Source organism: Mastomys coucha, unplaced genomic scaffold, assembly GCF_008632895.1.
Source record: "Mastomys coucha isolate ucsf_1 unplaced genomic scaffold, UCSF_Mcou_1 pScaffold4, whole genome shotgun sequence".
Classification (NCBI taxonomy): domain Eukaryota; kingdom Metazoa; phylum Chordata; class Mammalia; order Rodentia; family Muridae; genus Mastomys; species Mastomys coucha.
This window is the reverse complement of record NW_022196910.1, coordinates 1,231,047-1,247,832: the sequence shown is the minus strand read 5'-3', so window position 1 is coordinate 1,247,832 and position 16,786 is coordinate 1,231,047. Positions and strand designations below refer to the sequence as shown.

General features: G+C 51.6%; 1 protein-coding gene and 1 pseudogene across 2 annotated transcripts in view; both read right to left on the bottom strand.

The window, feature by feature from the left end:
* Positions 1 to 8,975: 8,975 nt before the first annotated feature.
* The window catches only part of Gng7 (G protein subunit gamma 7), a 64,015-nt gene continuing 56,204 nt past the window's right edge, over positions 8,976 to 16,786 (bottom strand). For both annotated transcript variants that reach the window (XM_031350051.1, XM_031350052.1), the window contains exons 3-4: positions 13,189 to 13,304; positions 8,976 to 12,059 (exon numbers count right to left, since the gene is read on the bottom strand). In XM_031350051.1, the coding sequence (XP_031205911.1) occupies positions 11,934 to 12,059; positions 13,189 to 13,272 (210 nt within the window). In that variant the 5' untranslated portion in view covers positions 13,273 to 13,304 and the 3' untranslated portion in view covers positions 8,976 to 11,933. The remainder of the gene's footprint in view (positions 12,060 to 13,188; positions 13,305 to 16,786) is intronic.
* Positions 14,745 to 15,792, bottom strand: LOC116076483 (annotated as a pseudogene).

Genomic DNA, 16,786 nt, shown 5'->3' with positions numbered 1-16,786 from the left:
ATGACAGGTGGCCCAGAGGAGAAGGGCTGTGTCAGACAGGAGGAAGGAGAGGGTGAGGGAGATCTTGGTGAAAGGGTCCAGGGGGCACCTCTCTTAGACCCGCTGCTCTCTCCAGCCTGCCTGGCCTTCTCCTGGACAAAACTGGCTGCTTTCTGTTTGGAGACACACTCGTACTTTCCGTGGTTATATTTAGCTGCTTTGGGGATCCCTCCACCCAGCCTGGCTAGCCTGTTCCTCCTCCTCCTCCTCCTCCTTTTCTTCTTCCTCCTCTTCCTCCTTCTCCTCCTCCTCTTTTTCGTCTTCCTCCTCCTCCTCCTTCTTCCCTTCCTCCTCCTCCTCCTCTTCTTCTTCTACCTCCTCCTCCTTCTCCTCCTTTTCTTCTTCCACCTCCTCATCCTCCTCCTCCTTTTCTTCTTACACCTCCTCCTCCTCTTCCTCCTCCTCCTCCTCCTCTTTTTCTTCTTCCACCTCCTCCTCCTCCTCCTTTTCTTCCTCTTCCTCCTCCTCCTCCTTTTCTTCTTCCACCACCTCCTCCTCCTCCTTCTCCTCTTCTTCCTCCTTTTCTTCTTCCACCACCTCCTCTTCCTCCTTCTCCTGTTCTTCCTCCTCCTCCTCCTCCTTTTCTTCTTCTATCACCTCCTCCTCCTCTTCCTCCTCCTCCTCCATGTCCTCCCCTCCTCTTCCTCTTTCTCCTTCCCCCTCCTCCTTTTCTTCTTCCTAGCTGGCTGATCCAGGGCTTCTGTCACCTATCACACAGAGTGGGCATTGCCTCGTTGACCTGCCACCAGCCTCAGCTTAGGGACATCCCCCTGGTCTCTGATTGGGGAATGGTATGTCCAGGATCTTGGTGAGCAAGGATTTCTGACCTCCAGGAATCTGTGACACCCCACACGTGAAATCTGCCTCGAGGACAGGGCAGGCTCCCTGGCTGTAACCTTTCACCTCATTTTGGGGTTGTGAAGAATGCCCAACACCTCCTTTGGCTGGGGGATCCCTTGTCCCCACTGGCGGGCTGCAGGGTGAGGGTAAACTGAGGCATAGAAGATGCTTGGGGTAGAGGGAACCTGTCTAAGTGCTGGGACACCTAGGGACAGTTTCTTTACCTCTCTGGGCCTTCTTTCAGGATATGACCTGGGAATCACAATGGCGAACAGGAAATGTCAACTAACGTGTTAGAGAACTTAGAATGGGATTCACCCAGAGGACTGAGCCAGGGTCTCAGGAAGGTGGCAAGTTCAGGCACCTAATTACCCAGTGCTGGTGTACTAGTACTTAGCAACCTAGCCCTTAGCACTCTATGAAGTGTTAGTGCCCAAGTACCAAAGCCCAGCTGAGGGGCTCCTTCTGGTGTTTCTGGCCTTATATCCGGTGAGGCCCAGGCCTTCTGTTCTGGGAGCTTGATGGGGGAGAACCCAGATTACAGCCCAGGAAACTGAGGCCATGGACTGGGCTGGCAGGGTCTCATGACTGGTGACACACAGGCCAGCACATGCTCCTGGCTTGCCATTGGTGGTGAACTACACCTTATGCCAGGGCGGCTTTGGTTATTCTGTAGCCCAGAAGTTGGACTTACAGAGGCCAGCGACTGTGCCGCATGTGGGCGGCTTTAGACCCCTTTTCAGTGTCCACGCTCAGAATAACAGAATCTCGTTCTGTTTTTGTTTTTTGTTGTCCCCCACCCCACCCCCCGCTTGCCCCTGCCCCATAAGACAGTCTTGCTATGTAGCCCTGGCTGGTGTGGGAAATATTGTGTATACTCTGCTGGTCTGCAACTTGTGGCCATCCTCCTGCCTCTACCTCTAGAGTGCTTGGATGACAGGTGTGCCACCATGACCTCATGAAGATATCAGAATTTGGGAGCTGGAGAGATTGCTCAGCAGTTAAGAGAACTGATTGCTCTTCCAGAGGTCCTGAGTTCAATTCCCAACAACCACGTGGTAGCTTACAAACATCTGTAATGGGACCTGATGTCCTCTTCTTGGTGTGTCTGAAGACAGCTACAGTGTACTCATATAAATAAAATAAATAAGTAATTCTTTTTTAAAAATCAGAATTTCAGCCAGGCATGATGGTGCATGCCTTTTATCTCAGCACTCAGGAGACAGAGGCAGGTAAATCTCTGAGTTTGACACCAGCCTGATTTACAGAGTGAGTCCAGGGCAGCCACAGCTACACAGAGAAATCCTGTCTGAAACAAAATTATTATTATTATTATTATTATTTTGGTTTTTTGAGACAGGGTGTCTCTGTATAGGCCTGGCTGTCCTGGAACTCACTCTGTAGACCAGGCTGGCCTCAAACTCAGAAATCCGCTAGCCTCTGCCTCCCAAGTGCTGGGATTAAAGGCATGCACCACTGCCCAGCTCCAAATTAGTATTATTAACAATAATAGTAATAGTAATTTGGGCACAGGCAATGACATGGCTGAGTTAGTAAAGGCATCTCTGTGAGAGACCCACACACGACACCTATAGGAAATGCAAGGTGCAGAAGCCACGAGGATTCCTGAGCCTGCGTTCTGCTAGCAAAGTCTAATATGCCCAGCTTTCTGTCGTGGTGTCCTCCTGAGCTCTGAACTTGTTCCACAGCTGCTCTGAGCCTGGCATCCCGCCCCCCCCCCCCCCCCCCCCCCCCAAGCAAGATCAGGCAGGATCAGAAAATTGAGGTGCTGAGGCCCAGCCAGGCTCCTTCAGAGAAAAGAGGTGGATCTTGCACCCCAGGGCCTTGGCTTCGGGGAAAGGAAGCGGGTATTTCATGCAGCCTGGCAGGGCAGGAGACAGGAGCATCTTCAGAGAAAACGGCCGGAAGTGCAGAGGAAGCTGCTGGCCAGATGGGGAAGTCAGAGTCTTACCTCACCCGGGCTCCCTCAAACTCACTATGAGGCCTAGGAAGACCTGGCTAGGTTTGGGCTTTAGAAGAGAGCAGGGTGGGGGAAGGTGGAAGGAAGATGGTGGGGCTCACTGCCAGAGCCAGGAAACAATTACCTCATGTTTGATCTTGTATATGAAATCTAAATGTGAAAATGGTGTGTGTGGGGCAGTTCAGAAGAGGGAAGGAGTCAGAACCCGGAATAAGAACAGGTCAAGCAAGGAAGGAACACAGGCTACTACAAAGCTCACAAACCTGTTACACATGCAGCAACAAAAGCAGTGGGGGAGGAGCTGAAAGATGGTTCAACAGGGAACCTCATTTGTCACTAGAAGGACACCGTTTTGATTTCAAGCTTCCAGACTAGCTCCAGGAAATCCACCATCTCTGGCCTCAGAGGGCACCTGCCCAGAGGTGTAGCCTGCCTAGAAGCCCCCAGTGAGAGTCTGGGGCGTGGTCAGGGGTAGGGCCCCGCCTAGAAGCTCCCAGTGAGGAGCTGAGAGCTTGGGTAGGGCCTTTGCCTGCATGAGGCCTTGTGTGTGTCATCCCTTGAAGTACAGAAAAACACCTTGGGAGTGAAGAAAGGTCATGGTGACTGCAGCCTGTGGGGAGCAGACAGATGGCTTCCCATCCTGGACACCTGTTGGTTAACTCGGCCCCCACATCCCACTGGCTGGCCTGGTGTAGTCTCACATGAACAAGAGCAAGTTTCTTTTCCATCTTGAGCTTGGAGTTCTTCCCAGAATGATAAATTCCGGTGAAACTGAGTGGGTGCATTCTTAGGCCGTCAGCAGGACAGCATTCCATAACCCTTTCCACAGTAAACCCTGCTGGCTCCTGGAGAGTGCGTGCGTGCGTGTGTGCGTGTATGTGTGTGTGTATTTGTGTGTGTATATGTGTGTGTATGAGTGTATGTGTGTGTGTTTGTGTGTGTATGTGTGTGTGTATGTTTGTGTGTGTATATGTGTGTATGTGTGTATGTGTGTGTGTTTGTGTGTGTGAATGTGTGTGTGTGCGTGCGTGTGTGTATGTGTGTTTGTGTGTTTGTGTGTGTATATGTGCGTGCGTGCATGCATGCGTGTGAGTGTGTGTGTGTTTGTGTGTGTGTATGTGTGTGCGTGTGTGTGCGTGTGTGTATATGTGTGTGTGTGTGTGTGTGTTTGTGTGTGTGTGTGCGTGCGTGTGTGTGTGTGTTTGTGTGTGTGTATGTGTGTGTGTATGTGTGTGTATGTGTGTGTATGTGTGTGTGTGTTTGTGTGTGCGTGTGTATATGTGTGTATATGTGTGTGTATGTGTGTGTATGTGTGTGTGTGTTTGTGTGTGTGTGTGTGTGTGTGTGTGTGATCACGCGCACACACTCCGTGTTCCTTCCTACATGACCCTTCCCTTCACAGGGAGGGTTTTTTCCCTCATCTCTTTGGATTCTCATCATCAGCCTGTATCCTCAGGTAGTGTGTTAATTCCATTTATCACTGTTAATTCCATGCAGTGATAAATGACCCTGAGAAAAAACAACAAAGAGAAAGTTTATTTGGTTGTGGGGTTTGGTCTGTCACTGAAGTTGTCAAGGCAACAGAAAACTGAAGCAACCATCAAGGCCGGTCCTCTACTCTGTTTATCCCTTTTCATACAGTTCAGGGCCTAGCCGCATGAGAATGGTGCTGCCCACACTAGCCACATAGAGGATGGTACTGCCTGTGGTGGGCTGGGGCCTCCCCATGTCAGTTAATGTCATCAAGAGGATCAATCCAGCTGGGCAGTGGTGGCGCTCGCCTTTAATCCCAGCTCTTGGGAGGCAGAGGCAGGTGGATTTCTGAGTTTGAGGCCAGCCTGGTCTACAGAGTGAGTTCCAGGACAGCCAGGGCTACACAGAGAAACCCTGTCTGGAAAAAAAAAAAAGTTTATTACTGGTAGGAGACTTCAAACCCAGCTCTTGGGATACATGAGCAAGCAGGTCTCCATGAGATCAAGCCCATGCTAGTCTATGAAGTGAGTTCCGCGTCAGCCAGCAAAGCAAAAGGAGACCTTGCTCCAGAAAGGTTTTTTTTTTTTTTTTAATTTTTCATTTATTTATTTGTGTATGAACCAAATGAGCTTATTGGGGCTGCTTAGAGGAGCCTGGGTGATTGGGGAACTAGTCACCTGACAGCCCGCCAGGACATGGGTGAGGACAGCAGAGCTGTGTGGCTGGGGTGGGGTGGGGTGCCATCCATTTTGCTCTACCATTGTTTCTTGCTCACAGAAACCCTGAAGCTGAGCTTTGTAAATGTCTTGCAAGCACAAATTGAGCCTGAAATGTGTAATTTCCTTAATGTCCCCATGCAGAAAGGAAACATACATAGCTAGGAACAGGACGACAGGGAAAGCTGGCCCAGGAGTGTCACCCCTGTCCCTTCTCAACCTTCTAAGAGGAAACTGGAGGACTACAGTAGGTCTTGTTAGATTTGGGGAACAGCTTATGATTATTCTGGGTTGCCTTACTTCAATCCTGTTTCGGGAGCTGTCATACCTTCCCTGTGTGGATCCACACATGTGGTAGGGACCATGCTGGATCTGCAGAGGTGGGGCTGGCATTCTGAGTGGCACCCAGCATGGCTCATAGCTCAGCCTTGGCTTGGCGTGTTTGTGTGTGTGGGCCAGTGTCTTCTGCAATCTTTCTTCTCATTGTTTATTGACACAAGGCCTTTAATAGAACCCAGAATTTGCCAATTGGGTTAGACTGGCCAGCCAGTTAGTCCCAAGGATTTGCTCCTACCCACTCCCCAGTATTGGGGTACAGTGTGTCATCATGTGTGGTTTTCAACTTGGGTGCTGAGGATTTGAACTCAGGCCTTTATGTTTGCATACAAGCACTTAACCCATTGATGTCTTGTGAGGATCATCACCTGTGGGGTGGGCTGCCCCTCTCTTTCAGTTACTCTTGATGTATGAGGACCAGAGTGCACAGGAGGTATACTGTGGCCTTGAGGTTGGGAACTCGGGTGGCACAACTGTCCAAGAAATGGCCATCATGCCACTAGAGGCAGGGATCCCCAGTGGGGCAGCTTGCCTGAGTGGCCTATACTCCTGTAAGGAATCTCAAGAAACTCCCTGGACCATGTCAGGTGTGGTGATGCACTCGGGCGTTCCTGCACCACAGAGAGTGAGTCCTGGGACAGCCTGAGTTAGACAGAGAAAACAAATAAAATACCTTCAGAAAAATTATTAATAATAATTATTAATAATAATAGAGCCTCGCTGACTTAGGAAGCTGTGCTGAATGAAGCCTGTCTCTGGTCTGTCTGTGCCCTGCTTGGGGTCATAGACAATGCCCTTCTTCTTTCTCTTTCTTTATCTCTCTCCCTCTCTTTAAGGTGTGTGAGTGTTTGCCTGCATGTGTGTCTGTGTACCTTGTGCATGCAGTGCCCGAGGAGGCCAGGAGAGGGCGTTGGTTTCCCTTGGAACTGAGCCACCAGGTGGGTGCTGGGCCAGGAACCCAAGTCCTGTGGAAGAGCAGCCAGTGTTCTGGTGCTCTTACTGTTGAGTCATCCCTCCAGCCTTGAGTATAGCCTGTGCACATTGTAGTACAAAAAGAAACCAACATGCCTGTCATGCTATGTCGTCCTCCCCTTATTCCTTAGAGACAGTGTCTCTTGAAGCCTAGGATGGCAGCCAGCGAGCCATGTAGAACCACCGGTCCCCTTTGCTGTCCCCTTCGCCCTGTTTGCTTGTTTAACTGTTTTCAATTCAATTACATGTGTGTCTGTGAACACGTCTGTGTCTGTAGGTGCCTTGGGGATTCCAGAAGGGCACATCACATTCCCCTGCTGCTGGAGTGACATGTGGGCTCTGCGAAACTAATTTGGGTCCTCTGCAAGAGCAGCCAGTACTCAACTTCTGAGCCAGCTCTCTAGCTGCCTCTGCCCCATTTTGTTTCTGTTTTTTGAGGCCTTAATCTCACAACAATCCTCTTGCCTCCAGCCCCTGAGCACTGAGGTGACAGGCTTGAGCCCCCACACCTGTCCAGTAGACATTTGTTTACATTTCCCCAGCAACAGCCATGGTGATCCAGAAGGCCCAGGATGATCCAGAAGGCTCCCCACCGGGTTCTTTGCCTCTATTAAATGGACCAAGCCCCAGGCTCTTTTATTTAGATGTAGGTGTGTGTGGAGGGATGCTGTCCTGTTGTTCACATCCCTCACCCAAGGGTCACCTGTTGTCTAGGGACTCCCATTGTTCGCCTCTGTGCAAAGCTGACTTCACTCAGCGTGAGTCACCCCATGCTAGCAGTGCTCCTTGCCATGGCTGAGTTTCATCCTCTGGTATGAGCATGTTGTTTCCTTTCTCTGTTCACCTGTGACCGAATGCCTGAGATGCTTCCAGCTTTTGTCTCTCGAACCAGTGCCACTCAGAACATTCCTTTAAAAGAAACATTTCTCTTGCTTATAGTTACTTTGTACTATGTTTGTGTGCAGTACCCTCAGAGGCCAGAGGGGGCACCAGATTCCCCTGGAGCTGAAGTCATAGGAGGTTGTGAGCCGCCATGTGGTTGCTGGGAATCAAAGGTGGGACCTTAACTGCCAACCCACCTCGCCAGCACCAGAGACCCATTCTGTAGCTCAGGCTATCCTTGTACTCCAGATCATCCTGCCTCAGCTCCCCGTGTGTCGTCCCTGTGTCTCTGTCTTGTGGCTACGATCTGCTTCTATCACAGGAAAGCTTACACAGAGCCCTTTAGGACCTTTAGGGTCTCTGAGAAGCTGTTCTGGATGGTGTGTGGGACTTCAGAGCCTATGGGTGCATGGCCTGTGATTCACACACATTAGCTTGGTTCAAGGATGTGGCTGCCGTTGTCTCATACACACCAGACACTTCTGGAAACCTGCTCTGTTCTTTTTTGTTTTCTCCTGAGCCTTCACTGTCCCAGGGAAGGCTGGCTCTATTTGAGGGTGGGGTTGTCACTGATATCTCACAGTGTACAGGATAGCTTTCCACTTACAGAGCAGAAGGGAACCCTTGTGCAAAGCAGAGCATAGGAATCTATCCTCCCCTCCTCCTCCCACCCTGGAACCCTGGACCACTGCCCAGGTGAGTCTGTCAGTGGTCCCTCAGACACAACCACAGGCCACAGTAAGTGGTGGCTGAGTTAATAACACACCCTTTCTAGCCGGCTCTCCCTCCCGCCTCACTGTCCGTGTTCACCCTGGACCGTGGGTCAGATAAATGTCTGCCTCAAGTTCAGGCTCCATGGCAGCCAGGTATGGTGGCTGCTATGAGCTCCCACTCATCTTATCTGCACCCTCAGATCTGTGACGTGTCATCTCCCAAAGGAGAGGAACTTTGCTGAGGGTTCTAAGCTGGGGACCGTCCCGGATTATCCAGAAATTGCTGTCATCAGTCTGGTCCTCAGAAGGAGGCAAGTAGGTGAGAGGCAGACAGATTGGAAGACACTGCACTGCTGGCTCCAAAGGAGGGGGATGGGGCTGCAAGCCAAGGGATGCAGGGCCCCTGGCTACTGTGAGGGAACAGCTGCAGGTACTCCCTGGACTGTAGCTGCATGCCTGGACTGCAGCCAAGGGATGCCTGTGGAACCTCTGATCGCACAGCTGTTTAGGAATAAAAGGTCTCCTGTCTTTTATGGTGCTAGAATTGAACCCAGGGCCTTTGCACATGTGATGTGAGTTTTCTTTCACTGAGCCATGTTCTGAGCCCCTTACTGGGTGACTCTAGGCAAGCATACAGCATGCCTGTCGAAAAACAAAACAAAGGCCAGGGTGGAGCACAGCGGGTGGAGCTCTCACACAGTGTGAACAAAGCCCTGGCTCCTACCCTTAGCACTGCCAGCCATTCTGGCCACACCTGTCATCCAGTACTCTGGAGTTAGAGGCAGGAAGGTCAGGCTAGCCCGAACTGTACAGTGAGTTCGAGGCCAGCCTGGACTAAGTGAGATGCTTTTCTAAAACAAAACAGTTCAATGAGCAGACCTACAGTCTACCCGGCCTGAGCCTCACTCCTCCCTCATTTCAGGTGTCCAATGGAGCCCTTGAGGAAGGGGGTGTGGAAGGCTGGCCACCATCCCTCACATTACCTGAGCTATTCCAGGCTAGGGAGAGAAAAGGACTTTAGAGTCGAGGCAAAAGGAAAAGCCAGGCTTTTATTAAGGAGGTTTCGCGCTCCTGTGACCTCATTCCACACAATACTAACAATGGGAGAGTGGGCGTGGCACACAGATTTTTTTTTTTTAATTTTTTTAAATCAGAAATAAAAACCAACTAGCATCACAAAGCAGAGGGAAGGAAGAGGAGCCAGCCCTGGAGTCTGATGGGGGAGGAGCCAGCCCTGGAGTCTGATGGGGGAGGAGCCAGCCCTGGAGTTGGGGCAGAAATGAAAAGTGCCTTGTGACATCTGGCCAGTGTGTATGGCTTCTGTGTAGGATGCACCTCCATGCCCACCTTCCTTCTCTTTAGGTTGGAAGTCCCTCCTAGGTGGCTCAAGATGCAATAGGTCTAACAGTTTTGGTTGTTTTGTTTTGTTTTTAGATGGTGTCTCTATAACCCTGGCTGCCCTAGAACTCACTCTGTAGCTGAGGCTGGCTTCCAATTCACAGAGATCCCCTTGACCCGGCCTCCCAAGTGTTGGGACTGAAGGTGTGGGCCACCAATCTTGGCTCCTGATTGGTCTGTTGTGTTCTGGTTTCTCTAAGCGTCTCTAAGATGAGGCAGGACTGCAGTGGTTAGGAGGGCACACAAGGACTATTGGGGCCCACAGTCCATCCTAGTCCTACCTTCCCTGGGGACAAGAGGTCACTTTGTCCTTGGCCTGTCAGTCACCTGGGGAGGGGGCACTGGAGGTGTGGGCAGAGATGCAGATTTGAATTTTTGTCCCAGAGGTGAGAAACAAAAAGCTGTGACCAAACACAGCAAACACAGGCTGGCCAGGCGGGCATCTGCTGCCTGCAACCTCCCGAGGGAAGCAGTTGAGAGAGAGAGAGAGAGAGAGAGAGAGAGAGAGAGAGAACACTGCATGAGACATGGTCTCATGTAGCCCAGGCTAGCCTTGAGCCCATTATGTAGCTGAGGAAGACCCTGAAGTCCTGATCTTCCTGCCTTCACACCCCCAGTGCCCATGCCTGGTTTCTGGGAGCTTGGGGTGGAACCCAAGTTTCTAGCACGCTGGGTAGGTGCTTTGCAAACGTGCCTTCCTCTCCCCTTGCCAGTGCAGCTGGGGACACACATCCTGAGACCTGGTTCCTAGCCTAATGCAAGGTGGCTGTAGTTTTGGAGGGAAACTGGCTTTTCTGATTCAACCACAGGTTCTGAGAGCCAGGCTCACCAAAGTCCCTGGGCCTCTCTTACCAGTAATGGGGAGCCGATGCACTGGAGGAGCCTGACCCTTGGTCTGTGCTCTCTGGGACCCAGCCCATGGAGAGGGAAATGGGGGGTGGTACCCCTCATAGCACCTGCAGTGTCTCCCCTTAGTCACACCCCAGACTTCTTTTCCTGTTTCCATCAAATGGATTTGGGGGAGCCTGACTCCTCGCCCTGTTCACTCTCCCAGGGGCGACTGCCCAGGGATCAGCCTGGCACAGGCTTTTGGAAGCAGAGTTCCACCAAGGCTACAGGGAATCGCTGGACTGGCTTCATTTCTGCTGTTTGCGCCCATACTGATCTGGCAGGAGAAAGAGGCAGCTGGGGTCTCCGGTGCTTAGGATGCCTTTGTGTATGGCTGCAGACCATGCCGGTACACCCAAGCCGAATCCTCCCTATACTCGCCACTGTCACTGTCACAGACAGAGGGTATGTTATCTTCAGTCCAATCCAATGCCAGGCATGCAAGCACAGGCCCTGTCATGTAGGTACTCTGGAGACAGAGGCAGGAAGATCTCCAGTTCCAGGCCAGCCTGGACTCTAGGGCTCTGCTCACAAAACAGAAAGAGAAGAGGCCTGGCTCAGGGGTGGTAGAGTGCTGTCCAGAACTACCAAGGGTCTAGGGGCGTGGTCAGGGTGGAGCCCCACCTAGAATGCCCCAGTGAGGGGCTGAGGTCTAGGTCAGGAGTGGAGCCCCGCCTAGAATCCCCCAATGAGGGAGTGCAGAGCAGGGCTACAGTCCCCACACTGAGGGACTTGGGTTCTGGCTAGTTAAAAAAATAGTTTGATCCAGGAAAGTGGAAGGGGGATCTGGAGCCACTCAGTCATGATGTGGGATGGAGAACCCCAACACTTCTCATTCACCTCAAGATAATTAAATCTGCATTTCTGCCCACACAACCAACTGGGTAACTGGGAGAAAAATGGAGAGCCACCAATGACCACATGGATCTCAGGTTTAGGAGATAAGATTACACACTCCTCCATACCAGCAAGTGCTTCCTGTGAATGGAGACCCAGGTGCCTGTTTCTGGGACGGGCCGTGTCTCTGGAGAAAGGGCGTCACTGTGCACAAGACAGGAGCACTCGGGAAGGACCCTGGGCAGCACAGTGTGCATTGTGTGTGCTGCATGTGTGTGGAGCCAGGGGCCAAGGCTGGGTGTCCTCCTCTGTTTGGAGTTTTACTGACAGCTAGGATGGCAGGTCCCTCACGCCCTGGGGATCCTTCAGTCCCAGCCTTCTGAGTGCTGGAGTACAGCCTTGTGACATGGCCCCTGTGACACGGCCCCTGTGACACGGCCCCTGTGACACGCCCCTGCATGCTTTCTGTGGAACCTGAGGATTGCAACTAGGGTCCTCACACTTGCAAGATGTGCCATTCACCAACCAAGCCCTTTCCCCAGGCCAACTAAGGGGAGCTTTAAAAATCAGCCACAGTCGTGATTCGTGATGGAAAGGGGTGGGGGCAGCGAGGCTAACGTCTCAGTTAGGCCAGGCTAGCCTCAGTTAGACCAGGCAGTCAGAGCTCTACCGAGGGTCATAAACTCCAGCTAGGCCAGAAGGATCCGGGCTTTCACGGTGGTTTCTGTTCCTTTAGAATTCAAAGTAGGAGGGATTCAAATATTTTTCTTACAGGAAAAAAAAAATTGGACAATACCTTCAGGGTGGGGAGAAAGAGAGGGAGGGGGAGGGAGGGGGAAGAGAGAGAGAAAGAGAGAGCTAGAGAATTATGCAAGGCTTTTTGTCTTTGAATGGATTCTCAGAGGCCGGCACACCAACCAGCAAAGGATCATTCCGGGCATGCTGCTCACAGTAGCTCATCAGTTCTGACGAGGCCTTGGAGACCTGTGGAGCACAAGGGGAGAAAGGAAGGGTCAGACGGGACAGATAGCCACAACAGTCACAAGGTAGGGAGAGCCCCGAGGGGGCCACACACACTCTGTGGTACACATGCTGTGGAATATTACACAGCCATGATAATGAATGAGGCTCTGACACAGGCTACAACATAAAGGGAGTTTGAGGAACTTGTGTTCAGCGAGAGAATCAGACACAGAAACCACATAGTATATCCTCACTCCATGATAAGATATTTCTACAATGAACGAATCCAGAGATAGGAAGTAGATAAATGGCTGCTAGGGAATGGGGTGAAGTGATAGGCTCTGTTTAGAGGTCTTTGTGTGGGATTATAGTCCTGGAAGACCATGAGGAAGTCTAATAAGCATTGTGAACACACAAAATATCATCCACAGGGTGGAGCTCAGCTGGGAATCCCGGGGGGGGGGGCATGGTCATGGATAGAGCTCCTCCTAGAATCCCCCCCAATGAGGAGGCTGGGGGCGTGGCTTAGTGTACAAATGTTCCATGTTCAGGTAACCCTCTGGGTTCCCTGACTATTCTACGTGGTGGCTCCTCCCTGACCATGCCCCCTGCCCCCTTTTCTTTATTTACTACACAGATCAAACAGTTTTCTTTTGATTTCATCCTTTTTTTCTTTTTTGGTTTTTCGAGACACGGTTTCTCTGTGTAGCGCTGGCTGTCCTGAAACTATAGACCAGGCTGGCCTCTAACTCAGAAATCCGCCTGCCTCTGCCTCCCAAGTGCTGGGATTAAAGGTGTGCGCCACCACCGCCCGGCTGATTTCATCTTTTTGAAATGGAATGTTTTGTTTCATTTTCTTGTCCTTGCAAGAAAATAAAACCTTGCCAAACGGTGGAGGCAGCTAGACACCCATCTGCGCCTTTTCTCTGTGTATACCTCCCGCTCGCATCTGTGGTAACCAGAGGGAGACACTCGGAACCGGTCTCATGTGGAAAGCCACGTTCAGCCCAGGCTCGGTCCCGACAGAGCAGCTGTGGCTCGCTCTCAGGGGCCTGAGTGCGTGTCCCTGGTTACATAGCTAGAATCTATGGCTGAGGACAGACGTCCACTCATGGGGTTCCCCTCATCCCGACCCCCTGACGCAGCTCACCTTGATGCGTTCAATCCCAGCTTCAATGCGGAGCTGCTCCACCAGCTTTCGGGCCTGGGCAACGTTGTTAGTACCTGACATCATCAGCCATGAGCGTGGACCTGGCGTCTAGAGAGCTGGAGGACAGAGATATGGCGTGAACCTGCTGCTTAGATCCTGTGAACCCTGACCCCTGACCCCACTGGCCTCTCAGAGTAAGCGAAGCAGCACTGGCCGATGTCCATCCCTGCGGTCGGGGTGGCAAGGGACAGCAGCCACTGTCAACTCAGTGTCATCCCAGCCTCGCCCCGGGTCCCTCTCTTAGCCAGGCATACAACCGGTCTAGAGAACTGTGACCGGAAGGCCCAGGCCCAGGGGCTGAGGATAATTCAACTAAAGATTGTCTAGGATTCAAGCAGAGGCCCCGATATTCCCAGTGGCCTGGGTATAGCCTGGGCTACCTAGGTGGACAGGGCAAGCGAGATATGAACTCCTGGGGAAGCTACCACTGGAGGGACTCTTCAGACAGTCCAGGTGGTGGAGGGGGCTCAAAAGAAGTGACTCCCTCCTGCTGAGCCACACCCAGCTCCTCATTTACATTTATTTATTTATTTACTTACTTATTTAGTTAGTTAGTTAGTTAATGTTGGGGGGTTGGAGAGCATGTGGAAGTCAGAGGACCGCCTGCAGAGGTCTGTTCTCTCCGGGGATTGAACCCACCTTGTTAAGCCTGGCAGCAAGTGCTTCACCGGCTGAGCCCTGTCAGCGGTCCTAAAACTTTAATGTTTAAAAATATCTGTACATGCATGCCTGTTTGCATGTGCGCGAGGGTGGGTGTGTGCAACACTTTTGCATGTATTACAGCACCCGTGCAGAGGTCAGACAAGTCGTAGGAGCCTGTTAACTTCTTCCATGTGGTTCCTTGGAGCACCATAGGTCGTCAGTTTTTTCTGTAATCACCTTTTCCAGCTGAGCCATCTTGGCAGCCCTTGCCTGTAGTTTTAGTAATGCTCAGTGGAATGACCTTATATTTTTTGTTGCAGCTTGCCATGAACAGACAGCAAATTTTGTTTTGTTTACTTTTGAGACAGAGTCTCCCTGTGCAGCTCAGGCTGTCCTGGAACTCTTGGCCCTTCTCCTGCCTCAGTTTCTCAAGGTCTGGGATGGCAGGCATAAGCCACCTCATGTAGTTTAACAACGTTCCTAATCAGTTTTCTTTTTTCTTTTCTTTTCTTTCATTCTTTTTTTTTTTTTTTCCGAGACAGGGTTTCTCTGTCTGTAGACCAGGCTGTCCTGGAACTCACTCTGTAGACTAGGCTGGCCTCGAACTCAGAAACCCATCTGCCTCCTAAGGGCTGGGATTAAAGGCATATGTCACCACTGCCTGGCTCCTAATCAGTTTTCTTTTTCTTTTCTTTTCTTTTCTTTTTTTTTTTTTATGTTAACCATTCAGTCACCTTTTATTGAACACTAGTTCTCAGTCAGGGTATGAAGGTTCAGCCAGTGAATTCTTCCTAGGTCAAAGCGGGGCAGGCAGTTATGCTCAGCCATGCAGTGCCCTCTATCATGTCCCCTCTTCAGTAGTACTTGCGTCGCCACTCATATTTGACCTCCTTGTAAGAAATGCAGTAGCTGAAGACCATGTAGACTGCCAGTATCATGTTACTGAACGTTGATGTACTTGTAATACAGGTCATACCCTCTCTGAAATGCTCCTATAGTGCCACTTGGGGGGGAAATCCCACATCAATATCCAGCTCTGTAGCTCTCCAAGTTTAACCTCCCCATGAGCCTCTTCTTCAATGGCAAGAGCAACGCCATCTTGAAGTCCTGGTGTCTGCAGATATCCAGCCTCAAGCAAAGGCTGCTGGGAAGGGAGGGTGTACCCCTGCCCCCTAATCAGTTTTCAATTAATTATCATAACAAAAAAGCCTTCGGCCTGCCTGGCTCCCTGTCCTGTGGGCAGACATCCAGCACATCTCCTGGGGACTGAGAAGCCCGGAGCCTCAGTGTGGGTTGCAGAGAAATCGCTCATCAGGGCTTCCAGGCAGGACGTGGAAACCACATGGACTCCAGCCGAGATTTCTCTTGAGCTAAATATAGTTGGGTAGAAAGAACAAGGACCAGGCCCCTTATGTGTGTGTGTGTGTGTGTGTGTGTGTGTGTGTGTGTGCAGACAGACAGGCACAGGGCATGGACATTTCTGTGTGCATGTGTGTGCGGCTGTGTGCATGCTAAGCCAGGGCTCTACTCAGGAGCCTCGCCTCCAGTCCCTCACTGGGGAAATCCTGGGCAATACTTAATCATGTGTACACACACACACACACACACACACACACACACCTCTGCATATCAACAGTATGGACATGGCTGCATTTGTCCACATATGTGTCTGAGCATGTTTCTGTCTTCCATGATTTTCCTGAGGCACAGTTTTGGCTTTTCATTGTGTCTGCTGACCCTGAGCTGCAGAGAGTTGTGTCACAGCCAGCCCCTGACTCACGCCCCAGCCATGCCCCGCCCCAACACACACAGGTAGTAAGGGAGTCAACAGCAGCCAAAACCTTGAGGTGTGAGTCAGCTAGGCTCACCCCCCCACTGGCAGCTCACCACGAGGCTCAGCATGTGGCAGCCCTGGGGCTTGTGGGTGGAGTGGGGCCTTCAGAGCTCCTGGCAGTGTTCACAGTGACCACAGCTCGGTCTCCCTCCCGGCAGAATAGGAGAACTCAGGGCATTACCTATGGTGACTTGGGATGATGGCCTCGCAGAGCAGCCCTTGCTCTTGGAGAGGTGCTGAGCACCCTGCTAGCGTTGGAAGCCAGGGCTGGGGTTTAGCTCCCCATGTGGAGAGAGATATAATTACACCTCCCGTGTGCTAGGGAAGATGGAGATGGCCACCCCAGGACCAGGCATGGAGGAGACAGAGAGTAGAAGTAACACAGAACTCAGAAAGGCAGGAGATGTGAAGACATTCACCTAGTTACCCAGGATGCTCTGCCTGGTGCCTACATCCGCCACTCCAGCCAGGAGCTAGTTCCCCTGTGACAGCCACACAAGTCTCTGGGAGCCTGAGGGGCCCTGGCATTCTCTTTTTGGTTCCACAAATCCCAAGAGACCCTGCAACCTGGTCACCAGACCAGCTGAGCCCATGGAACACCACATGCCAAGAGGGGAGGGATAGAAGATGCCCCAGGAGCTGGGGTCCCCTGGGCAGATGATTTGGGGGTCTGGTGCGGCAGACCCCCAGGCACTGTACTCAAGCTCAGTGGATGGTTCTGGATGGTTCTCTATGCAGATGAGCAGTGTGGACTGCTTTAGACAGCCCTATCCCAACAGCACTGGGGAGGCAGAGGCCAGCCTGGAATGCATGGCAAGGTCTAAGATAGCCATGACTGCACAATGAGACCCTGCCTCGAAACCCCTAAGTAAATAAGTAAATGATGAAGTGCTCGCTGGCCATGGGAAGACTGAACCAAGAAAACCAGGAGAGACTGGATGGAGCCGTTCACACAGGATGCTCTTAAGGGAGACATGGAGGTGCGTGGCTTTATCCTAGCACTCAGGAGGTAGAGGTAGAAGGATCAGGAATTCAAGCTTATCTTTGACTACTACATTGTGA